At 44.1% G+C, this 27,565-nt stretch overlaps 1 protein-coding gene across 1 annotated transcript in view; it reads left to right on the top strand.

Moving 5' to 3' along the window:
* The window catches only part of LOC126184293 (Down syndrome cell adhesion molecule-like protein Dscam2), a 595,669-nt gene that overhangs the window by 90,496 nt on the left and 477,608 nt on the right, over positions 1–27,565 (top strand). Inside the window, exons 2-3 of the mRNA XM_049926671.1 lie at positions 7,932–8,205; positions 25,808–26,026. Coding sequence (XP_049782628.1) covers positions 7,932–8,205; positions 25,808–26,026 — 493 coding nt within the window. The remainder of the gene's footprint in view (positions 1–7,931; positions 8,206–25,807; positions 26,027–27,565) is intronic.

Raw genomic sequence — 27,565 nt, 5'->3', positions numbered from 1 at the left:
GAGTGGACGTTACATTTCAGATGTGTTTCGACCCGTGGCTCTACCCTTCATTCGATCCCTGCGAAACTCTACATTTCAGTAGGATAATGCACGACCGCATGTTGCAAGTCCTGTACGGGCCTTTCTGGATACAGAAAATGTTCGACTGCTTCCCTGGCCAGCACATTCTCCAGATCTCTCACCAACTGAAAACGTCTGGTCAGTGGTGGCCGAGCAACTGGCTCGTCACAATACGCCAGTCACTACTCTTGATGAACTGTGGTATCGTGTTGAAGCTGCATGGGCAGCTGTACCTGTACACGCCATCCAAGCTATGTTTGACTCAATGCCCAGGCGTATCAAGGCCGTTATTACGGCCAGAGGTGGTTGTTCTGGGTACTGACTTCTCAGGATCTATGCACCCAAATTGCGTGAAAATGTCAGTTCTAGTATAATATATTTGTCCAATGAATACTCGTTTATCATCTGCATTTCTTTTTGGTGTAGCAATGTTAATGGACAGTAGTGTATTTCCAGCAAGGAATATGAAATTAAATTAAGGCTGTTATCTACCTTATTAATCAATTAATTATCCGCTTGCTCAGACAATAGAGCTTCACATCGTCAGTGCAACAACTTTGTGGTCATTGAAGGTTGTGGCAGTCTGAAACAGAAAGCAGTCGACATGAAGTGTTCCGAGTAGTGACGACTTTTAACGATGAGTGCTTGGAGGATACAGAAATGGAGCGTCATAGGGTCAACACACCGCTCTCCCGGCCGTTGTCAGTTTTCGTGACCTGAAGCCCCTACTCCTGGCCGAAGTAGCTCCTCAACTGGTATCACGAGTTTTGAGTGCAACTCACTAAGATTTGTACGTTATCAGTTAACTGACGTAGTGAACAGGGGCCGTTACGTCAGTAGTGTGCGACTAGAAGGATATCTGGGGCGGCCGCGGGTTGAGTCCGGATAGCCGAAGCGGTCAAAAAATGTTCAAATGTGTGTGAAATCTTATGGGACCTAACTGCTAAGGTCATCAGTCCCTAAGCTTACACACTACTTAACCTAAATTACCCTAAGAACAAACACACACACACACACCCATGCCCGAGGGAGGACTCGAACCTCCGCCGGGACCAGCCGCACAGTCCGTGACTGCAGCGCCTTAAACCGCTCGGCTAATACCGCGCGGCCCGAAGCGGTCAAGGCAACCCTTAGCGAGAAGCAGGACACTGGGGTTCGAGACTCGGTGCGGCACAAATTTTCGCTTCTCGTCACTGAAATTACACTCCTGGAAATGGAAAAAAGAACACATTGACACCGGTGTGTCAGACCCACCATACTTGCTCCGGACACTGCGAGAGGGCTGTACAAGCAATGATCACACGCACGGCACAGCGGACACACCAGGAACCGCGGTGTTGACCGTCGAATGGCTCTAGCTGCGCAGCATTTGTGCACCGCCGCCGTCAGTGTCAGCCAGTTTGCCGTGGCATACGGAGCTCCATCGCAGTCTTTAACACTGGTAGCATGCCGCGACAGCGTGGACGTGAACCGTATGTGCAGTTGACGGACTTTGAGCGAGGGCGTATAGTGGGCATGCGGGAGGCCGGGTGGACGTACCGCCGAATTGCTCAACACGTGGGGCGTGAGGTCTCCACAGTACATCGATGTTGTCGCCAGTGGTCGGCGGAAGGTGCACGTGCCCGTCGACCTGGGACCGGACCGCAGCGACGCACGGATGCACGCCAAGACCGTAGGATCCTACGCAGTGCCGTAGGAGACCGCACCGCCACTTCCCAGCAAATTAGGGACACTGTTGCTCCTGGGGTATCGGCGAGGACCATTCGCAACCGTCTCCATGAAGCTGGGCTACGGTCCCGCACACCGTTAGGCCGTCTTCCGCTCACGCCCCAACATCGTGCAGCCCGCCTCCAGTGGTGTCGCGACAGGCGTGAATGGAGGGACGAATGGAGACGTGTCGTCTTCAGCGATGAGAGTCGCTTCTGCCTTGGTGCCAATGATGGTCGTATGCGTGTTTGGCGCCGTGCAGGTGAGCGCCACAATCAGGACTGCATACGACCAGGCACACAGGGCCAACACCCGGCATCATGGTGTGGGGAGCGATCTCCTACACTGGCCGTACACCACTGGTGATCGTCGAGGGGACACTGAATAGTACACGGTACATCCAAACCGTCATCGAACCCATCGTTCTACCATTCCTAGACCGGCAAGGGAACTTGCTGTTCCAACAGGACAATGCACGTCCGCATGTATCCCGTGACACCCAACGTGCTCTAGAAGGTGTAAGTCAACTACCCTGGCCAGCAAGATCTCCGGATCTGTCCCCCATTGAGCATGTTTGGGACTGGATGAAGCGTCATCTCACGCGGTCTGCACGTCCAGCACGAACGCTGGTCCAACTGAGGCGCCAGGTGGAAATGGCATGGCAAGCCGTTCCACAGGACTACATCCAGCATCTCTACGATCGTCTCCATGGGAGAATAGCAGCCTACATTGCTGCGAAAGGTGGATATACACTGTACTAGTGCCGACATTGTGCATGCTCTGTTGCCTGTGTCTATGTGCCTGTGGTTCTGTCAGTGTGATCATGTGATGTATCTGACCCCAGGAATGTGTCAATAAAGTTTCTCCTTCCTGGGACAATGAATTCACGGTGTTCTTATTTCAATTTCCAGGAGTGTATTTCAGTGCCTAATTGCAGCCGAGTTAGAAATTATTTCATTTCTTAAAGCAATAAGAAGACTGCAGCGGTGATTGCACATAGGTCCCTGTGGCATAGCGTTATTTAATCACTCACTAAGAACCAACATAATTATCTGTCACTCGATTGCGCGCAGACGTCTTCCTAGTAAACTGTTCCCTCGCTATGCTTATAACATATGGCATGCTGCTGTGCGAGTACATAACGAGTCCTCAATCAGACTAGATGAACTTTGTCTAATCTAGTACATAGGTAGTAATAAAACTTTACACAACAATTTCAGATAACAATTATAGATCACCATTCACATCACAAGTTCATAACATTAAAGACTGCTGAGATAAATAAATTTGCTTAAAATTCGAAATTATCAGTCTTTCATTAGGAGTCGCTGCCTGATGCACTCACTCACGGTCCAGTCACATTAATGTCACGCCGGCTATGTTCGATGTCAACGTGCAATAACCACTCACAGACGGCAAGTGGCAGCACTATCAGTGGAGGGTATATAAAGCTAGTCGGGAGACACGGGAAAAACACAAGCATTTCATGTATGGCTTGTCGAGCCACTTGGTGCATTTACTTGCTAGTTATCTGGAGGGTAGGACCATCGTTGTGCCAATTGGAATACCGCCTCCGCGAGACGCTGTGTCTTTGCTGGAGTCGCGCAGGGCTGGGTGTTGGGTCCTGTCCTATACAGTGTTTACACTGCTACCTTACCTACATCACCTCGAGTTGCAAAATATATCTACGCTGACAACACTGCCCTGAATGTCGTCACGGAAGTCCGGTGGCGGTTCATTGCCGTCTCCAAGCTACCTCCCGTGGCATCGAGGAATGGTCTTCTAACTGAAAAATCATTTTCATGTTGCTAAGAGCCATACACTACTAGCGTGTGGTAGTGGACACCCTCATTCCTTGGGCACCAAAACCCAAGTACCTGGGAGTCACCCTTGACCGGCAGTTGACCTGAAACCATCATGTCGACGACACGTGGAAGGAGGCGTCACCTGCGCTCCGAGATCTTCCTGCTGAATGAACGCTCCAAATTGTCGGTTAAGTGTGGTCTTCGAATACACAGAGCGCCCATCCGGACTATCATAGACTATGCCTGCCCAGTGTGCGGACAGCTGCCAACAAACATATAGCGAAATTGCAGTGCCTCCAGAATAAAGCGTTTCGGCGCATTTTCCACGTGCCACAAAATGTCCCGCAAGGCACCGAAGATACCAGTTGTACTCTCGCGATTTCAGGAACACGCAGCGAAGCTGTATCAGAAGACATAATCATCAGCAAACGAAGATTAGGACGGCATAATGGAGCAGCTGAACGCTTTAAGTGACCCGCGGCCCTACCTGATAGGCAGTAGGCCCATATGAGTTTATATTACTATTAATATCTCTTTATGGCACCCACGAAGAAAACCAATATCCCTAGAAGTCCATAGTACTTACTATAACAGATCATAAACGACAGGTAGTAACTTTGGGTAATATACTACACTCAGTAGACCAATAGGGGCTATCTGTTCAGAACAAGCCTTCGAGCGAGAGTATAATCGTTGTCTTTCGGGCCAAGGGTGGAAGCACTTCCGAAAAGGCTATGTTTGTAAACTGTTCGCGTACCGCCGTGGTTAAAGCATATCGCACGTAGCAAAACGACGCTATCTAAAACCTGCGCCGAGGCAATTGCGGTGCACAACGAGACGTAGACGGCAGGGGTGAACGACCCCAGATGTGTGCGGACGAATATATGTGTAGCTGTTGAGCAGCTGATTGTCCAGATGAACCGAGGCGCCACCATCGGTGTCTCCTCAGCTGTTCACTGGTAACGAAGGCTGGAATTTCCACGCCAGTACGGCAACTGGACGTCTACTGAGTGGCGACAGGTGGCGTTTTCGGATGACAAATTGACTTTGGTGTGTACACTGTCAAACTTATGAAAGCAAACACCCTGCAACAATCGTCGGAAGGATCCAGAACAGAAGAGAGAGCATTACGGTCGGGGGAATGTTTTCGTGGCATTCCCTGGGTAATCTCGTCATTCTGGAAGCCACAATGGATCAACGCAATTATGCATCTATCCTTGGGGGGCAAATCTACCCTTATATGCATTTTCTTTTCCCACGGCACGAGAGCATCTATCAGTAGCACAATGCAATGTGTCACGCAGTTCGCAGTGAACTTGCGTGGTACGAAGAGCACCAGCAATGGGTTTACCGTACTCCTCTGGCCACCAGACTCCCAGAATTTAAACCCAATTTACGATCTCTGGGATCACGTTCGATCACGCCATGGATCCTCAACCGAAGAACCTAGCACAGCTGGCTACGGTAATGGAGTCAGCATGGCTCCACAATCCTGCAGGCCTGGCAGCGGTCTGTCCTGCAAAAGGTGATTATTCATGCTTTTGACAGGTGGTCACATTAATGTGACTGGACAGTGTGTAATATTGCATATGTATCATAAATGAAACTACACTACTGGCCATTAAAATTGCTACACCAAGAAGAAATGCAGATGATACACGGGTATTCATTGGACAAATATATTATACAAGAACTGATATGTGATTACATTTTCACGCAATTTGGGTGCGTATATCCTGAGAAAACAGTACCCAGAACAACCACCTCTGGCCGTAATAACGGCCTCGATACGCCTGGGCATTGAGTCAAACATAGCTTGGATGGCGTGTACAGGTACAGCTGCCCATGCAGCTTCAACACGATACCACAGTTCATCAAGAGTAGTGACTGGCGTATTGTGACGAGCCAGTTGCTCGGCCACCATTGACCAAACGTTTTCAGTTGGTGAGAGATCTCGAGAATGTGCTGGCCAAGGCAGCAGTCGAACATTTTCTGTATCCAGAAAGGCCCGTACAGAACCTGCAACATGTGGTCGTGCATTATCCTGCTGAAATGTAGGGTTTCGCAGCGATCGAATAAAGGGTAGAGCCACGGGTCGAAACACATCTGAAATGTAGCGTCCACTGTTCAAAGTGCCATCAATGCGAACAAGAGGTGACCGAGACGTGTAACCAATGGCAGCCCATACCATCACGCCGGGTGATACGCCAGTATGGCGATGACGAATACACGCGTCCAATGTGCGTTCACCGCGATGTCGCGAAACACGGATGCGACCATCATGATGCTGCAAACAGAACCTGGATTCATCCGAAAAAATGACGTTTTGCCATTCGTGCACCCAGGTTCGTCGTTGAGTCCACCGTCGCAGGCGCTCCTGTCTGTGATGGAGCGTCAAGGGTAACTGCAGCCATGGTCTCCGAGCTGATAGTCCATGCTGCTTCAAACGTCGTCGAACCGTTCGTGCAGATGATTGTTGTCTTGCAAACGTCCCCCCATCTGTTGAATCAGGGATCGAGACGTGGCTGCACGATCCGTTACAGCCATGCGGATAAGGTGTCTGTCATTTCGACTGCTAGTGATACGAGGCCGTTGGGATCTAGCACGGCGTTCCGTATTACCCTCCTGAACCCACCGATTCCATATTCTGCTAACAGTCATTGGATCTCGACCAACGCGAGCAGCAGTGTTGCGATAGGATAAACCGCAATCGCAGTAGGCTACAATCCGACCTTTATCAAAGACGGAAACGTGATGGTATGCATTTCTCCTCCTTACACGAGGCATCACAACAACGTTTCACCGGGCAACGCCGTTCCACTGCTGTTTGTGTATGAGAAATGGGTTGGAAACTTTCCTCATGTCAGCACGTTGTAGGTGTCGCCACCGGCGCTAACCTTTTGTTAATGCTCTGAAAAGCTAATCATTTGCATATCACAGCATCTTCTTCCTGTCGGTTAAATTTCGCGTCTGTAGCACGTCATCTTCGTTGTGTAGCAACTTTAATGGCGAGTAGTGTAGTTAAATAATTTACAGACAAACGGTCATAAGACAGCTATTAACAACAAATGTACATTTTCCCATATAATAGATATTTTGGAGAACTCAATTTCGTTTGCTGTTGTTTTTAGTTAATACGCAGGGACCTCGGAAAGTAAATTACACATGTCGGCTCATTCAAAGACCTTTGCTGAACAAGAGTCGCGCACTGTCAGAAGAAAATACATGTTCCGAATTTCCTGCAGACATAGTTCTCCTGCATTAGAGATAACAAGTACATCACCGTGTGGGACTGAAATGGCGTACCAAATGGAAACCTACTCCGAATTTAAAGCACGCAAAACAGTACGCTTCTTGTGGGGAAAACGACTAATTTGCACCCAGATTCACCATGAAATTATACGGTATAGGGACCAAATGCAATGTCGCGTCCAGACATACTCAAATGATGCCAACAATTTGATCAAGGTCTCATAGACGAGGGTGATGCTGATCTGGAACTGCAGGTGTTGCCCCATGCGATTTCCATCTTTTCGACAAGCTGAAAGGACATCTCGGAGGAAAGAGATTTTCTAACAATGAGAATGCTCACACAGCTCGTCTCGAATGACTCCGTGACCAAGGAGCGGATTCCTACCGCCGAGGAATTGAAGAATTGGTAGAACGTTCCGATCATAGTTTACAGGGACTTGGTGACTGCTGAAAATACTATCACTTATCTGTGTCACTTTGAAGCGTAGTGCAACATTCATTAAATGTTAATTCGTCTGCCATAGAAATGTGTTACTTACTTCTTAAAGTCCCCTCGTGAAATACCCTTGTTATGCTGTCAGACTGTGTGTTGGAGTGAGTGAAACGTGTAGGTGAAGAATGAATCTTAAATTTGTATGTAATTGAGTATAATGTTGTACAGCTAGAAAGTGAATCACGTTTCCTGCATGAAGGGCACATTCTAGAACTCCAGTATTTATATAGAGAAAGTAATATATTTATTTCAGAAAATAAAAGAAATTGTTATACAGCGCCGCCGCATACTGCAACGAGTCTGGACAAATATGTAACACAAGAAGATTTTGTGGTTTGCATAAACAGGCCGAACCCAAGTACTGTAAATACGGCTGCTGTTAGAGCAGCAAATACCGAAGAACAACTAAAATAATCAGTGTAAGGCTACCTGCCATCTCTAAAATTTTATACTGAGGGTTGGGGAGCACTGTATGTTGCGTGTAAGATGTGAGCACTGTGAAAGGACTTACGACACTTTTTTATTTTTTATGTTTGCTTCTTCCCCGAAGATAAAACCAAATGGGACACCGAGAATTGTCTGGAGTCATTTATGGTTGTGCTCGTTTGTTGCAGACGGCAAGGTGCACATGATGCCGTCTGGGGAGCTACTGGTGATGGCGGTGAACGCGGAGGACGCGTTCTCGCGCTTCGAGTGCCGCGTGACGCACCGGCTGTCTGGCGCCACTTACACCACCGTATTCAGCGCCGAGGCGGGCATCACCGTGGTGGAGCCGAGCGGCGTGCAGAGCCCGCGCTTCTCGGAGCGCGCCCTCTCCGTCCAGGCCCGCCGCGAGCAGATGTTCGTCTTGCCCTGCGTCGCCCAGGGACACCCGCCGCCCACCTACACGTAATTATTATCATCCACTATTATCTTCATAGTACACTGAGCTCAGAAAATCACAGGCTGCCTCATAATATCATGTCGGACCTCCCTTTGCCCAGCGTAGGGCAGCAACTTGACATAGCGTGTACTCAGTAGGTCGTTGGACGTCCCCTGCAGAAATATTGAGCCATGCTACGTCTACAGCCGTCCATAATTGCGGAAATGTTGCCGGTGATGGATTTTGTGCACGAACTGATCTCTCGATTATGTCTCATAACTGTTCGATGGGATTCACGTCGGGCGATCTGGCTGGTCAAATAATTTGCTCCAACTGTCCAGAGTGTTCTTCTAACCAATCGCGAACAATTGTGCCTAGTGACATGGTGCATTGCCGTCTATAAAAATTCCGTCGTTGTCTCAAAATGTTCAAATGTGTGTGTAATCTCATGGGACTTAAATGCTAAGGTCATCAGTCCCTAAGCTCACACACTACTTAACCTAAATTATCCTAAGGACAAACACACACACCTATGCCCAAGGGAGGACTCGAACCTCCGCCGGGACCAGCCGCACAGTCCATGACTGCAGCGCCTAGACCGCTCGGCTAATCCCACGCGGCGTCGTTGTCTGAGAACATGAAGTCCATGAATGGCTGCAAAAGATTTCCAAGCAGCCGAATGTAACCAATGACCGGTCAGTTGTAACAGAGGATCCAGACCATTTCATGTGAACACAGCACACACCATTATGGAACCACCAACAGCGTACACAGTGCCTTCTTGACAACTTGGGTCCATAGCTTCGTGGAGTCTCCGCCTCGCTCAAACAATACCATCAGATCTTACCAACCGAAATCGGGACTCACCTGACCCGGCCACGGTTCTGCAGTAGTCTAGGGTTCAACCGATGTGGTACCGAGCCCTGGAGCGGCGCTGCTGGCGGAGTTCTGCTGTTAGCAAAGTCAGTCACGTCGGTCGTTTGCTGCCATAAACCACTAACGCCACATTTCGACACACTGTCCCAACGGATACGTTCATCGTATGTCCCACATTGATTTCGGCTATTATTTCACGCAATACTTCTTGTCTGTAAGCACTGACAACTCTACGAAAACGCCGCTGCTCTCGATCGTTAAGTGAAGGCCGTCGGTCACTGCACTGTCCGTGGTGAGAGGTAGTGCCTGAAATCTGATATTCTCGACAGACTTTTGACACTGTGTATCTCGGAATGTTGAGTTCCCTAACGATGTCCGAAGTGAAACGTCCCATGTGGCTAGCTCCAACTAACATACCGCTTTCAAAGTTTATTAATTCCAGTCGTGTGGCCATAATCACGTCGGAAACTTTTTCACGTGAACCACCTGAGTACAAATGTCAAGATTCGCCAAAGCATTGCCCTTTCATACCTTGTGTACATGGTACTATCGCCATCTTTATATACGCGTAACGCTATCCCTTCACGTTTGTTACCTCAGTGTAGCTTCAAGTCTAATTTTCGTTTATTTTAATTTTCATTAACTCGCGCCCCCGATAATAAGGTGGGTTCCCAAATCGACGACTCCTGTGGATATACTTAGCTTGAAGCCGTTCGTTATCAGGGTGCAAATCTACGCTTTCATATGTATGTTCGAGGTGATGTGTTAGCTTACTAAATAATAAACAAACACTTCGAATAATCTTTCTCGATTGATCTTCTGTTTAAAAATAAAGTGATATCGATGCACTGAATGACTGCCCTTGTGAGTCAGTGTTAAACAAACACTTCGAATAATCTTTCTCGATTGGTCTTCTGTTTAAAAATAAAGTGATATCGATGCACTGAATGACTGCCCTTGTGAGTCAGTGTTGCCACCTACACCCAAGGCGAAAACAACACATTTGTATTCTGCTATAGCATCTCCCAAGACACTCACCACAACGGCACCCACGCAAATGCTACTGCCAAAAACATTCCACTTCAGATGAGACCACTGCTTTTATTCCAGTGGCTAACGTTGTCATTCCCATGGTATCGGACAAGCTGTGCGTTAGAGTTATGACGTGTTTTACGCTTCAAATGAAGTATTGTGTAAATTTAAATTATTTTGGTGGCTAATGATATAGACAGTTCACTGCACCCAAATGTCATTGGCAATACCTCAAAAATTGGAGGTTAGGGTCGTATGTAAATTGTGTTTTCAATGTTTTGATTAAATCGGGTTGAAGGGGGTGGAATGGACTAGAAAAATAGCTGTCACATCACAGTCGCTCCCAGCCTCCTCGTTGTAAGGGCTTAAAACGGCAGCTTTGACTGTACATCTGCCGCCAACTGCGAAATTAGTTTGGAACGTACAGAATATACCGCCGATATGAATATATCGTCATTTCTTACTAGTGTGTTAGATGGATATAATGAGCAAGGACATGATGTCTTAAGAATACATCAAAGTTTTGGAAGATCAGCAGAAAGTTCTCCATGAAATGCGCAATGGGCGTTCGTCCCTCATCGATGACGACTTCGTGGAACAGACGCAGCAGCGCGTTATGGATAATCACCGCTTCATGGTTATTGAACTCAACGACCATTTAAGGCAGATAATCCGATCGCAGTAGCTGTAACATATCGTCAGAACACGAGAAGCAGGACGCTCAGTGCAAATGCGCTGATTATCAACACTGCTCGCCCACATATGGCTCTGCGAATATCGTATTTGTGTTCATCGGGTAAATAATCTGACCATCTATACTGTATTCTTGTTTTTGCTCGCATTTGTTTCCATCTTTTCGTACACCCGAGGAAGTCCATGTCTCTCGACATTTTCACACAAGGGATGATAACGGCTATCACATACTGGTTCCAAGCCCCAGACGCTGACTTTTATGAGTCAGTTGATTTCACGGGAAAGCAAGTGCCTCAGTTCTGAAAATATTTTGAGAAGTTGCTCAATGATTTCTGTATGTGATTAAAGCTTCCCAGCAACAAAATTTCCTTCCTTTCTGCATCAGAAGAGAAACTTACTCTCTGGCCAACCGTAATAAAATAAACTAATTTTTGCATTTCTTCAGCGTCAGGTGATGTCTTCTAATGTCAGGGGGACTCACAGTGAATAAACCTGACTTTTGACACTAACGAAACGAAAATGTCAATCATCTGCGAGACGCTTCGTAGGGAGCCCTTATTTTCCAATTTACGTTTTGTTGGGTTATTCGACGTTAATTCTGCCAGAATGTAGTCTGTAAAAGGTCCCGTGCTGATACTCATTTTGGCAGAGATACAGCGTGCCCTCTGTTATTTCAGTAGCTTTAGCCAAGTTAATATGTGTAATTTCTTTAACTACATATGTACCACGCGGTAAGGATCGCACTGGACCTAAAGAGCAGTGAAATAGCACTGGAGTCAGAAAATTTAGGTACTTACAAGGAAAGAAGTAAGATATATTTCAGATAACGTGGAAACTGGATACTATCTTTGATTAATGGAGTGTGGGGAAGTATTATTGTTTGTGCACTAAAAAATTCTAAAAATTAATGTTATTTCCAAGGGTAGCAGTACTTCGTAAGTAGACAGTAAGTATAGTACATCTGCTGTTAGTAATGGAATACTAACAGACAGTTCCTTCGTTCAGGTTTAACACAGAGGATGTTCGTAATGTATCTGGAAGAGGTCTGTAACTATCAGTGACTATCAAGTGGTTGCTGCTGCTGATTATAGTGAATCCGTTAGTCCAGGAACTATGCTGAATAATGTTCGTTACAATTTTTTCGGTTAAAGTATATTATTTTATAAAAGTAATGTAAATAAAACAAGTACAGACGACACTGAGATAAAGGACGATTCTTCCGAAAGTTTCTCTGAGCAGGAATCGGTTGAACGAACGCACTGTACGACTGGTTATCTGATTCGGTTCCCAGCACAAGGATAACATTTCCGAAGTCTCTGTAGTAATATAGACGCATGCGACAGCTTGCGAAGTTGACAGAGTGGTAGGCCAGAGATGTTTTAGTGGATTTCTTGTTCAAAGAAGAAGAAATTAACCCCTTAGAATTTGATAAAGGTCTCTGCACAGGTAGGTATGGTAACATTTTATATTAGGATAAGATGACCACGGTCCGCAGCTCGTGGTTTTGCAGCAGCGCTCTCGCTTCCCGCGCACGGGTTCGATTCCCGGCGGGGTTGGGGATTTTCTCTGCCTAGAGATGACTGGGTGCTGTTGTGGCGTTTTCATCATCATCATTCATTCCCGTTACGGTCGGAGGAAGGCAATGGCAAACCACCTCCGCTAGGACCTTGCCTAGTCGGCGGTGCGGGTCTCCCGCATCGTCCCATACGCTGCTCGGAGTAGGGGACCTCATCATCTTATGACCATGACTACCCACCCACACTACCACCCACCCTCACACACTTACACTATGTGATCAAAAGTATCCGGACACCACAAAAACATAAGTTTTTTATGTTAGGTGCATTTTCCTGCCACCTACTGCCAGGTACTCCATATCAGCGACCTCAGTAGTCATTACACATCGTGAAAGATCAGAATGGGGCGCTCCGTGGAACTCACGGACTTCGAACGTGGTCAGATGATTGGATATCACTTGTGTCAGACGTCTGTACGCGAGATTTCTCCACCCCTAAACATCCCTAGGTCCACTGTTCCCGATGTGATAGGCCTAGTGAAGTGGAAACGTGAAGGGACACGTACAGCACAAAAGCGTACAGGCCGACCTCGTCTGTTCATTGACAGAGACCGCCGACAGTTGAAGAGGGTCGTAATGTGTAATAGGCAGACATCTATGCAGACCACTACACAGGAATTCCAAACTGCATCAGGGTCCACTGCAAATACTATGACAGTAAGACGGGAGGTGAGAAAACTTGTATTTCATGGTCGAGCGGATGCTCATAAGCCGCACATCCCGCCGGCCAATGCCAAACGACGAATCGCTTGGTGTAAAGAGCGTAACCATTGGACGATTGAACAGTGTAAAAACGTTGTGTGGAGTGACTAACCACGGTACACAATGTGGCGGTCCGTTGGCAGGGTGTGAGTATGGCGAATGCCCGATGAACGTCATCTGCCAGCGCGTGTAGCACCAACAGTAAAATTCGGAGGCGGTGGTTTTATGGTGTGGTCGTGTTTTTCATCAGGGGGCTTGCACCACTTGTTGTTTTGCAACGCACTATCACAGCACAGGCCTACATTGATGTTTTAAGCACCTTCTTGCTTCCCACTGTTGAAGAGCAGTTCGAGAATGGCGACTGCATCTTTCAACACGATCGAGCACCTGTTCATAATGCAAGGCCTGTGGCGGAGTGGTTGCACGACAATAACATCCCTGTAATGCACTGGCCTGCACAGACTCCTGACCTTAATCCTATAAAACACCTTTGGGATGTTCTGAAACGCCGACTTCGTGCCGGGCCTCACCAACCGACATAGATACCACTCCTCCGTGCAGCACTCCGTAAAGAATGGGCTGCCATTTCCCAAGAAATTTTTCAGCACCTGATTGAACGTATGCCTGCGAGAGTGGAAGCTGTCATCAAGGCTAAGAGTGGGCCAACACCATATTGAATTCCAGTACTATCAATGGAGGGCGCCACGAACTTGTAAGTCATTTTCAGCCAGGTGTCCGGATACTTTTGACCAGATAGTGTACACTGTAGAAATGAATGAAGATTTGTGTGTATGCGCGAGCGTGTATGTGTGTGTGTTTGGGGGGGGGGGGGGCGGAAGAGAGTGAGAGAGAAGGGGGGGGGGGATTGGGGGCTGCGGGGGGAGGAGGGCTCAATGTAACTTGCAGTGTACACGCACTCTTTCAAAATATGCCAGCGGACCTTGCAACATTATGGAGAGGAAAGAATAGGAACCGTACCTTAACATTCCCGCATTGTAAGTCGATCTCCCATGAAAATAGATAACAACATTTGGGTAAGGACCAATGAGTAAAGACGAGTATTACTGAAAGCTATCCCTGTGCATTTTGAATTTTGTTTCATCTCCCAAGCTCTACTCTCGTAGTCAGGACTCGCTCACGCGCATCAAACTCGCCACCCTGTGTGCCAGTCGAACGAATTACATATCAATGTAATGGGTCCAGCAAAGTAAATGATAAGAAATCTGTTTCCAGCATGCATGCCCGAAAGAGCATTGTATCGTACATCTGAACAACACAGACACTGAAATATCTTATTTATCCGCTAACATTGGACAAGCGACATTCAATTTAAATGTCTCTCCTGTACGGGAATATACATAATGGATGTACGAGTGCAGGTTTTAGACACATGGTTGACGACGTATGGAAGTTTTGGTCTGGCCGTGAATCGTACTCACTTAAATTAATCGTAAGGCGACTGCTCGCCATAAGAGGGAAATCGGGGTTCGAGTCTCGGCCCGGCACAAATTTTCGTTGTCCTCATTCCATTATACAGCCGATGGTTGTCCATATGCGCAACTGCGAATACATTTTATGTATTTTATAACGGCTGTTCCTTCAGAACTGCATGCGTGTCGGAAGGAATCGCGTCGTAGAACGGGACAACACTGGCACCGCTATATATAATTTAATATCCATAACAATTAGTAGCTTCCTTTGCAATATTGCTAAGTGTTAACAATGAAGATAAAATTGAATTAATTTCTTTGTGATTTCTTCACATATGCGTGCTAATAGCATCTGACCTTGCGCATGTTCCAGAGTTTCACAGTAATGTTAATGCAGTTAATGTTTTCAGCCTTGCAAAGCTAAAATATGAAGAACGTGGTATGCAACAAAAATCACCTACTTCTCCTGAAGACGTACATATGTGCTATTTATTAGGTAGTTTCTTGGACATTCATTCCAATGATGCTGACATTGCGTTAGGAATTTTGGAAACATTAGAAGAAACAGGAAATAACTCGAGCAATTCCATGAACTATGGTTCGAACCATGATCGTTGTGCTAATTAAAGTCCAGAACAAAAATAAAGTACCTTCCAAGATCAAAGAAAACATGTACAGTAATAACTTTCAGTGACAAAGAAAAGGCTGAAAATTATTTGTTTCATCGAAGGAAGAAGGAAACGCCATCTGAAAAGCCTGTTTCGTTTCGTTAAATCAGAACATGAATTATATAAATGGAGGAACGATTTACTCGAAGTACGAAATATGCGCCAAAATTAAACTCGCAAAAGTGTGAAAGAAAAACTATTTGAAAGGTTTAGAACAGTTCGTGGGAGTCAATGCATCGTTACCGAGAGAGAGACTGGGCGCTCTGAATTGCAAGTGGGATGAACATTACTGATTTCCAGGCTTCTTCGATCTGGTTAATCAGAGTCAGGAAATTATACGGTAGAAGAAGTCGCAAAATTACGATGTTTATCTCAAGTAAATATGTCATTAATAGGTAATGCAACAGAGAAATTTGTAGTTGACGTGAAGACCAAGCCTCCCGTTATCCTCTAAAAGCTATATGTAAAGCCAATCGTGCAAGTTTCATGCAAACAACACTTCAACACTTCCAACAAAAGAAAGACAAAGTCGCTTGTGTGGTCCATGAATGATGTGACACAATCGTATCCAACAATGCCAGTGATAAGTTTCAGTCGAACACAGTTTCCACAATTTTGTTCCTGTCTTCAGGAATATCAAGGCAATTAAAAAAAAAAAAAAACAGGAATGTTCGTAGCAAACGTCTTGCAATCTACGTAGAAAATTCTGGGAAACTGCAAGAAAATAACGTCGTCTTACCATCTGAAGAGAATAATTCACTGCTTTTGTTGGACTCTTGTCCTGGACATTACGACACGTCTTTCTTTAGGCGGACGACGAAAAGACTGTTAATATAATTTGGATTCCACCCGAAACTAATAGTGTGATTCAGCCTCTCGATACAAAATTGTTTCAGCAGTATAAAGCATTTTTCAGATCATTGTCGGACATTATAATTTCCGATGACTCTTTATTATTTCAGATTTATCAGCAGAACAGTACTGTTAAACTTCATTCATTTCTGCATTCTCAGTTTGCATCACCACATTTTGCGAATTTGATTAAGTATGCCTGGTACGCAGTACAATATGCAGAACAACGACCATGACCATTTCTTACTCCATTCCAGTTCTGTCTAAATAAAACCAGTGATTGTTGTGATGTGCCTGAATGCATTAATTTTTCTTTTATCTGGTGTGCCTGTTGTAAGGAAAATGTTTGTTTTCGTCTCGCGACAGGCATCTCGCATTTTTTTGACGACTGCTGTTTCGTAGTTAGAAAAATATACATTATTCAAAAATTATCGTAAGAACTGCGCTACAGGAACTGTTATAAAATGTTTAATTTCAACAAATTAAAGTCCCGATTGATCGATATCGTCTGTGATGTAACATCATACAACTATCTTGATTTTGTTTCTTCTGTTAGTCACTTGTGTGACAATTACATCTGCAATAGTTTAGCTGTCGATAAGATCTCCAAGTTACTCAAAAAATAAATGATGAGATACATTTTTAGTATGGTCTGAGTGCTTAAAATTCACTTGTGTTCGAACTTAGCGCTACGCGGCGCTACATCCTCTTGTAGGACTGTACAAACCGCTGTTACAAGCGGTTCTTCATGCGGCAAAGATGAGTAACTTAATATTTAAAAAAAAATACTTATGGTGCGACTTAGCAACTACAATTATAACAGTGTATTTCTCTCTGTGTACTCTGCATGAAAAATTTCACGGTAGGATTCGACATGGCATATTGGACCATTCCCTTATTAGTCCAAAATCGTCTGTTTTTACACCTAAAGACTACATTACCCTGCCGGCACTACCTCGCACTGCTGTCTTCCACAGGTCTTTCACTTCCGAGCGGTGAAACTGAAAGGAGCTTGTCCCTGTTTCTGGGGGAGGTAAATATTAACAGGCTGCCGCGATTTTAAATGGACTACCCAGCCACTATCCGATCGTGTAAGACGCTGGTAACTGCCCTACTTGCAGGGATCCATGATTCGTTCGGACACTGGGTAAAATTGGGAGCTTATAACAACACTAATAAGAAATAAATTGAGAATTAATAAAAACAGAGATATTCTGAAGTCAGAATTTAGCAGATCACAATATAAAGACGAGGGAAGCCTTCAGTAACGCTACACACTGCCAGATGGCAAAGAGAACACTTACTGACACCATAGATAGACACACAGAACTACGATCATATCGGAGTAAGAATGTTGAAAGATGAGAGGCAGATCAGGGTAACAAAGAGGGGGGGGGGGGAGTTTGGTGAATCTTATCACATGGCTGGCGCAGTGGAATTGCAGTTGTAGCGCGGTAATCGCGCACACCGTGTGAACGAAACGGCGTGCGTATTCGAGGGTTGCTGCTGTGTTCTGAACTAATGGCCATTTGAACTGCTACTGCTACATGTCAGTAAATTCTACAGCCTTTGGTGTGCCTCGAAGATTCAACTGAGTGAGCCGGACGTGGCGACAACCGGACCTTTTATGGCATGACTGGAGGCACACTCTTGTAGTCTTCCAACTTCAAAGAAATAGTGCCGTTGCCAGGTAAGTTGGAGGCTAAGGGCTCCGGAGCCTGACTGATGAGGTGTAATAACTTACCACGTCCTTTTTCCCATAAAGGCTTCGTATACTGGCACAATTCCAACCATCAGGAAGACGGATTTCATTGTATCACCACACCTCTCACGAAGCGGCAGCGGCCCGTTTAAACCTTGAGTAGTTTTTAAGGTTCTCTGCCGTACTGCGTAAACGATTAACTCCTCTCAAAATGGCAACAACGAAACCTGATTCCAAATTTCAGTGCCTCGGATTTCTAGGAATCACCATTACGAAGTATCTTTTGTCTCGGAAATTTCATTAGTGATTTAAATCACAACTGAATTATCAAGCAACTCGAAATAGAACTAATAGAGAAATTACGGAAACATCGGTGCGTTGTTCGTTACACATGGATCCTAAATTTCTCATCGGACTGATTGCTTCTTAATTCCTACTTGACTCTCCCTTAGTTTGCGGCCTTGTACGGCCGACTACGCGCATGTCTCGGCGCACGATGGTCCTGGGAATGTCCGATGAGTTACACATTTCTGAGAATGCTTAGGTGTGTTAACAGCGACCGTCCCAAAGGTACCCAGTGAAAATGCAACTTCGATAAATAGCTTTAGTCCCACTGAGTCATGTGGGTAGCTGCGCAAATTAGTGGTAAGTTTTTTGTAATTACCTGAGGAATACTCAGAGCTGGGACTACTTTGATACAGATGACGACAAAACAGGAGCTGAATTATCGAATATCAAAGTGAACGCAGTGGTCCTCGTTTCTTAAGTTATTCGTTACTCTTATCTTCACCATCTCTTTCAGTTCAGATTTAAAAAATTAAGGACTGTGGAACTTCTATTATTAAATGTCTATTGGAAATACAGGGTGTATCAAAAAGAATCATACGATTTAAAAAAAATCGTAACTGTTATGTTATTTGAGATATGTACGCGAACAATGTATTGTTCGAAAGAGCTAACTTTCGAGTTTTACATGGTTCCCGCTAGAACTTCAGTTCTACTAAAAATGGTGTCGGAACAATAAAAAGCGTTTTGTGTTCTACTTTTTGCGCAGTGCGGGTCAGTAATAACTGTTCAGCGTGACTTTCGTACTAGGTATGGTGGGGATCCTCCTACAGCACAGAATATTAGACGATGGCATGAGCAATTCCGAGAAACTGGTTGTTTGTGTAAAGGCAAATTGCCGGGCAGTCTCCGAGCGTCTGCCGCAGACGTCGAACGCATGCGCCACTGTTTCACAAGGAATACGCAGAAATCCGTTCGTCGACAGCTCAACATGCGCCCGACGCCCGTCTGACGTATGTTCTGTCGACGTTTACACATGAAACCATATAAAATTCAGCTGCTGCAAGCTTTTCGTGAAGGTGAAAAACAACAACGTGTGAAGTTCTGTAATTTCGTTCTTGGCAAGATGGAGGATGACAGTTTTCTTACACGCTACTGTTTAGTGACGAGGCAACACTCCATTTAAATGGAAAGGTGAACCGTCATAATGTGAGAATATGGGGTAAGGAAAAACCACATGAAGTTGTACAACATGAGAGGGACTCTCCAAAATTGAATGTGTTTTGTGCAGTTTCACGGGAAAAGGTGTATGGTCCATTTTTCTTTGCCGGGAACACTGTACCGACAGGATGCGACACCGTCACACTGGAATCTGGAAGTGCGGGAATTTTTAAATCAAAGGATTACTGAACGATGGGTCGATCGCACTGGACAAAATAATTCAGCCTTACATTATTGGTCTCCAAGGTCACCGGCCTGACAGCAGCTGTGGAAACTGTAACTCGAACATACTCGTTGCAGTGTGGGAACTATCTTAATACCGCACTGACATATGCCGTGTATCTCAAGGGGTGCATGTCGAACACCTATGAAAAGGTATGAAAAAAGAACTTTTTTAGTTTCCCGTTCAACAAAAAACCAAATTCATGGCATATGTTTATTAGTTTCAGAAACATAGACGTGCCAAATCGGATGATTTTTTTTTCGATACATCCTATATAATGATCAACCACCAATGATTTATTGGACTAAAGAAGGTGAATGTACCGTAAAAGGTAGATTCGAAGTCCTTATACCCTCTCCGTGAGAAGCCTTTTGTGGGACTTATTACATTGGTTATCGAATTTGCCAATTTTCGCTATGCGTAATAGCGTATTGTCCGTTACGGTCCCTAGAATAGCTTTAGTATCACTTTAACGTTTTTTAGTCCTGGCTAGTTCAGAGTAAATACTTGCAACATACAGAAGGAAAGACCTTGAGCTGTACAGTTACCTATCTTCTTATTTGTCTCATGTTTAGTTGTGGGTTATTAACCGATAAATGTGAATAATATACAATTGATTTACGAAAGACTATGTACTTAAAATCGATCGACCATGTAAATTTCAAAGTGGAATACGAAATATTTATGTTATCTTTTTAAAAAATTATCTGCTTTTCTTTCTATATGGGATACATCTACTCCGCCATTAAATGTGCAATTTAATAACATTACGACATGACAAACGCAATTTCATACGGTAATTAAAAGCGAAAACGCGAGGTCATAGCCTCATCAGTTTAAATTATTCACTCCGGCGTGCCTCGCGCCCTCTGGCGTTCGTTTCTTTCCTCATATTTCAGCCTTTAATATAAAGCTCCTTTGAAAAAAATTTTAAAAAATTATTATAATGATACAGCTCATTTTCCTGTGCTTCATGTGTAAGCTTACCTGGGATTGTGTTCAGACGAAGAGCGTTTAATTTGACACTCACGAGTCTGTTCCCTCCGACCCATCCTCCTAGCTGATACTACATCTCTTTGATGCGAGAAGTCCTATCAAGCATTATAGCACATCGCTGACGCTAATACCTCGTACAAGTTATGTACTCAAGAGATTCATGATGTGAACTATAGGGTGTATGAAGCCTTCTACAAATGTGATTACATATGTATGACTCCTTTCCACCCCAGTTGAAAATAATGATACTTAATTATGTTGGTGTCCATTATGCAGCTTCGCTGTTATTGCATACTTTTATAATGCTTTCTTAAACGAGTTGAGGTTGAAATCTTACTATTATCTCCTTAATGTACATCCTGATGGGAAAACTTAACCGAAAGAACATTTGCCGGTACCGTAATATGTGTAAAATAAGTTCTGACGAGGTAAGCTGAGTGAAATGATACTGCTTTGTTAAATGAACATTGGAATTAATCTGAGATTGGTTCAATGCCTCTGTATTCCCCTAGCTGGCCTGCTACTTTGGTAATTTGGATCAGCAACAAAATCTCAGCTGACATATTAATAAACTAATGTCGCACAGTGTAAACGGCTTCTAGCGATCAGATGGTGTTGACCTGGGGGGAAAGTGGTGGTTTGCTTTTGCATCAGTGATGGGAGATTTGTATCTATTTCAAATAATCTTGGTTTATTAAGACACGATTAACTAACTGAACACACATCTGGAATACGAACACCAGTTCGCAAACAGTGAACGACCACCAAAATGTTACATGGCGTGGAATGGTCTCCCTTGCACAGACACTTTGTAGAAAGTTTGGAAATACACTCATGAGGAGACAAAAATCAGCAAATCCTTTCTTATAAGAAGGGAAAATATAATTCTCTCTCATGCCTTGAAGATACACCTGAGAAGCATGCTTCTCCACTAAGTATAGACAGCTATTACAAGCACCGGTGACAGTGAAGGAAAAAATACGGCCTAGCGGGGAATTGAAAACCATTGATATGTTTGTTGAATCTAAAGTCATTATGAGACATAATAACGACCTCAAAATTCTCCTTCATTTGGCTGAACCAAGTAAGCAAAAACGAAAGTGACGAAAACGCGACCAGTCATGACCTAAACTCGGTCCTACCAAAACACCAGAAGATCTTCCACAGTCACTTCGGTGCTCTTACTGCAGCAACCAAATGCCAGGTCAGCAATCGTGTCTCACCTTCCGTCATTGCCTCGCGCTCACTCATCACTGCTTCGGAATCACTCGTGTAATTCAGGCCATTCCGTTGACCTTAGGAGTGGGGAAAAGCAAAATGCCTCAAGTTTGAAAGTGACCAATCATGCTCTCTCCCTCCTCTCGAAATTTGTCCATCCTCGCCTGAAATTGTGGCTCACTCTGTCCGCTGCTGCCCACAGTATCTCACGTCTGCTGTTCTCGAATCGAAAGGGATGGGGTAAAATCTCCTTAGATTTTAAAATGTCCAATCATCCTCTGGCTTACAGCTCTGTGTTCCTTCTCTATTTCACCCACTGGCCATATTCGTCACCTCCAAAATGGTGTTCAATAGTAGGTAGAGAGGGAAGAGCTACGGTGGATTGGAAACACCCCAGTCATGGAAGGTGAGTAATCCCATCGGTAGTAATCCCATTAGTTTTTTATTATTCTAGCCTATCTAGATATCGGCTCTAAACAGCCGTCTTCATTGCGTGTGTGTTACAATCTAATCAACTCGCGGCAGTCCATGTTACCATACGATCTTACTGGTTTATGCACTCCAGTCAGGGGTTGTTTAATGCTACGAGCTTTACTGTCCCTTTTCCGTCCTGCACTTCCCTCTCATGCCCAAAACTGACACTGCCTGTCGAGTGGTAGCGAAAAGCTTTCGTTCAAATTTAAACACGTCCCAACTAACAATACCCTCACCCAACTACAGTTGCACGTGGAGTAAGGAATAAAGGAACTTAAATGATATAAAGCTGGCCAGATGCGAGAAGGACTCGCGTACTAAGGGTTCCGTACAGACTTAATTATGTGTATAGGCAATTCATCTACTCCGGGAACAGATATTGGAAATTTAAACAAAGACAAAATACGGTACTGCAGGTATAGCCAAAACTGGCTTGACATTAATGGAAGAGTGATTCACATAAGAGGCACAACAGTAACATACTCCACAATACAGATGAAAACCCACATCATGAACATTGTTACGAAGCAAGCATCGTGACCTCCTGCAGTAGTAGCATACTACAAAAACTACTCAAAATTAAGAAGGAAAATTATTAAAATTAAGAAGGAAAGTTATTAAAAATGAAGCCACGTGCACATAATGTCAGAAATCAGTAATTCCGACAGCAAACTTAAGGTTATGGAGTTTAATGAAACGACAGACCGGTCAACCAGCCAAAGAAAAGGATAATGTCGCTATTGAACTGAATGGAAGGGCTATAACTGACGAGTATGAGGTAGCAAATATATTTGATAATGATATCTTACGTTTAGCAGCAAGTACGAAGACAAATAGGTCAAAGGAAAAATCACAGCAGAGTGCTGAAAAGGCAGCTCTCATGAAATTCAGTCATATGAATGTATCACCAACTTCTGCTGCTGAAATTAAGAAAATTCTGAAACTCAAATATGCCGTCGTCAAACTCCTCCATAAGAAAGGTGATAGAAGTGATGTCAATAATTAGCGACCTGTTTCACTGCCGACATCATTTTCCAAAATTTTTGAGAAAGCAACGTACTCTAGAATAGTATCTCACCTGAGCAACCGTAGTATTCTCAACAAATCACAGTTTCGATTTCAGAAGAGTTGCCCTACTGAGAATGCTTTTTACATGTGCACTCACCGAATTTCACAAGCATAGCAGCTGTTGGCATTTTCTGCAACATATCTGACAAACTACGTAAGATGATTGGGCTGGGTTTTATGTAAAACGCAACGCCTTCAAATACCACGCTCCAGATGTTCATAACCTCTCACTCGTTATGCGAAAACTATTAGTCCTGCAGAAAAAATTAACATGAACGTTTTGTAGGAAATTTAATGTAGTTAAATTTTGTATTTGGATACGTTTTCGCTAGAGGCCTTAGTTTTCGAATTATTCAAGAAAAACGAACACGTCACTTTCAAACGTGATTTTCTTGAGTAATTCGAAAACCTTGGCCCACAGGAAAAATGTATCCCAGTACAAAATTTAACTACATTAAATTTACTACATACAGGTCCCGTTCATTTTCTCTACACGACTAATATCTTCTGCATACCAAGCGAGGAAATATGAAAATCTCGCGTGTGGTTTTTGAAGACGTTGAGAGTTGCACAATATCCAGCCGAAGGGGCAGCTGAAACATCCTGTATAAAAACATGCAAAATATAAAATATTGTGGCAGTAGAGTGTAGTGTACTGAAATTCACATGTCTGTCTACAGAAAAACTGATGGAAATAACGAAGGAGCAAAAAAACGCGAGACATAAAAAAATAAAATTAATATTAAACATGAGATCTGTTTATAATCTCGTTAAACACATATTCAAACAAAACCACAATTGTTACAGTGACCAATGAAGATGCTTTAAATTATGGGAAGCGTGTCTGGTCCAAATAATACTTTTTACAGTCGCAAAACAAGGAATAACTCCCATATTTAATTCTTCATGCTTTCCCAGCGATCTGTTGACATCTTGGATATTCGGGAATCCAGCCGGATGTTCGCATCGTTCTCGCACGATATTTCAACAGCGTGCCTCACTGTCTTCTTCAGGTGCTACCTGAGACTGGTCCTTGGGCGCCTGCCGTGACTTCTACTAGGCTTCTTGCCTAGTTGATACGTAGGTTAAGCAAATGGTCCTTGGGTTTTTCTTTTTGGTCCCAAGTCTACCCGCCTTCGGCGGTCTCTACTTGTTTTTGTGTGTTTCAGGATAGGGTAAGTTTTTCATAACTTTATTTTTAAAAACATTCAGAAGAACCTGGGCTCTCTCTTTTGGGGTCCTTTGTTCTTCTGGGATTTTGTCCTTTCTTGTTAGCTTAGAAATTTTAATTTTTTCTTATTTTCTTGCTTAGGAAATTTCAGCGCCTGATTTCTTGATATTCTTGTTGCAGTTGATGGTCTTGATATTGAGGTTAATTGTCTATTTGATTTATTTTGTTTTTAAGTTAGCCTGGTACTATTGATTTTGGTACTTTATACCTGTGCCACGGTTGTGGTGCTATTATTGCAACGGTTCTAAGTTGAGGGGTAGAATCTCGACATATGTCTATTTTTCGGAAAATTTTTTGTGCATGATCTTGGATTTTTTTCTCTTACTGTCTTTTCCTGTAATTGTGCATGCATTTCAGCTACCCTCGTCCATCAAGGTACTGCAAGAGACCACGTCAGGCATGTATTTTGAAGAATTTGTAACTGCTTAATGTTGGTTTGACGTGTAGTGCCCCATGCTGCCGCTCCGTATAGTATTGCTGGCAGAATGGTTGACTTGTATAATTGTAGTTTGGTTTTCGTGTTAAACTCTTTACTTTTGAAGAACGGAATGAGCATATTCATCATTTTTTGAGCAGTTCTTTTTCTTTCTATTGTGTTCTCTTTGAATGTTAGTGATTTGTCCAAATGTATACCCAAATATTTTGTCTTTGAGCTCCAAGGTATGTGTTGGTCTGCGACTTGTAATTGAGTTGTTAATCTTGGTAGTCTCTTCTTTGTAAAAAATACTACAGCTGTTTTTGTAGCGTTAAAAGTTATTTTGTTCTGTTTTTCCCAGTATTCCATTATATCAATTTGTATTTGTGCTCTTGTTGTAATGACTTCGATGTTTCTTCCGGATGTGAGGAAGGCCGTATCATCCGCATATAAGGTTAGAGTTACATGTGGTAGAGTCGGTATGTCGTTGATATAAAGATTAAATAATATTGGCGATGGTCCTTGGGTCGATCGAGTCCAGTATTTATGCCTGGAAGCAGCTGGGTGATCCCTAATCGGTCCTCGCCGAGTCGAGTGTTCCGTCTGTGGTCCGCGCCCGCCATACTCGTCTTCATTGGGGTCCATTGAAGCCGAGTCTGGTGGGCGCGGACCACAGACGGAACACTGGACTCGGCGCGGACCGATTAGGGAACGCCCAGCTCCTTCCAGGCATAAATACTGGACTCGATCGACGCAAGGACCAGTCTCAGGTAGCACCTGAAGAAGACAGCGGGGCACGCTGTCGAAATATCGTGCGAGAACGACGCGAACATCCGGCTGGATTCCCGAATATCCGAGATGTCAACTCCCATATTACATTCAAAAGCCACCTTTACATGTAAAAGTGCCTCTCAGCCTGTTGGTGGCGACGCACGCTGTCGGTGGCTACATGAGGTCTGTTTGCAGGTGGGAGTTCGCAGACGCGGAGATGGTGGACGACGAGACGCGCTACATGTCGTCGAGCGGCGCGCTCGTGCTGGTGCGCGCTCGCCCGTCGCACTCCGGCCGCTACTCCTGCCTGGCGCGCAACGCGGCCGGCGCCGCGCGGCTCGACGCCACGGTGGAGGTGGTGGCGCCGCTCTCCGTCCGCGTCACGCCGCAACTCCTGCTTGCCGGGCTCAACAAGTAACTCACTACCACTCTAACGCTTTCTGTACTAATCCCTTCGCTGCTGAATGCCCGAAAAAGCGAACGGAAGCGTTCGATACCACTTCGCCTACTCACAACCAATCAGTTTCCAGTATTCGCATTCATTGGCTTCGCCGAATCACAACCGAATTATAATGCAGCAAAGTGACATAGACTTCAGACTAAGCTACAGATCAGTATGACACCACATCTATGAATTTGTATTTACTTTCATTGGCTTCACTAAGTCATCTATGACGTTATACGGCACATCGTTACAATTCGGGACAAAGCCGATATCCGTTATCGGTTGGTTTAGATGCCCAGAGGCAGCTGTGCCTGCCGTACTGGCCGTGATGAGCTATGCTTTGCAGTGCGTGCTGCACTGACATACAGTTATCATACGCTCTTATAATGTACTTATTCCCACAAAGAGGTTTTTAAAATAAAGTAAATATCAAGTAGGCTTATTCTTTATTCTTCACATTCCTCAAAGTAGATAACTTTACAAAGAATTAAATTTGAGAAAATGTGTTATATGATTCAAAATTAATAGCAGCACACAGGCCGACAACACATTGTTTACAGCAGTAACGAGAATCTTCTCATGTATTTATCCCAGTTGCATACGATGAACCTTACCAATCGGTTTTGTTTTAGGGAAGATCCAACAGCGCTTATAAAGTGCCTCTGCGAAGACGCAATGGATTTCCCTGGTGATGGTTCTCTAAATCTCACGAATAAGACTGAATTGAAATTCAGCGATTATTCCCGGTATGAACGTTGTAAATGGCATGAGATCACAGTACGCACGTGTTTAAGGCCTCGAGCTAAGTAACGTGTCATATCTGACCGCTGCAACAATAGACTCGTTGTAATCCGACACACACATTGGTTTCAGTTTTTCCGAATTAGTTTGGCGGTTCAGTTTCCCAGTTTATATGGTTTCAGCTGTATGACATGTATATTTACAAGTCCAAGTACGCTGCTAAGTTTGATTGCCTTTACTTTTTACAGTAGACCTATTTCGATGAACTGCCATCATCAGGTTATCTGTAAGTAGATGTTACATAATTTTCGTACATTATTTCTAATTTTACTTGTAATTATTAAGTGAATTTCATTATTATACGTTTTTACATACAGTACGTCTTATGGTTTTGACATCCATGTGATATGGATGGTACTGACACTATCTATTTACTTGATAATTACGTAACTGAAAAAAACAAAGGCCAAAAATAGCCTACAGAACAGATAATTCAGTACAGAGAAGATTAAGGGCAACCAAAACGAAAACAGGTAAATACAACATGTCTAGTATTTTACAACTAACATGCCAGGACTGCATTACAATTTGTGTAAGACAGACGAGCATAAAATTTAATACCAGATACTTAAAACACAGAAGAATATTAAAAAGTAGCAGCTATCATTCTACATTTCCTGAAGAACTTATGGACATTAAACACACCCCAACAAACATCAACACCAACTTGAAAACTCTCAGAGGCACCAATAAGTCCCCACAAAACC

The sequence above is a fragment of the Schistocerca cancellata genome, chromosome 4 (assembly GCF_023864275.1).
Source record: "Schistocerca cancellata isolate TAMUIC-IGC-003103 chromosome 4, iqSchCanc2.1, whole genome shotgun sequence".
In the NCBI taxonomy this organism is placed as follows: domain Eukaryota; kingdom Metazoa; phylum Arthropoda; class Insecta; order Orthoptera; family Acrididae; genus Schistocerca; species Schistocerca cancellata.
The sequence above is the reverse complement of the archived record's forward strand: the minus strand, read 5'-3'. Positions and strand labels throughout refer to the sequence as shown.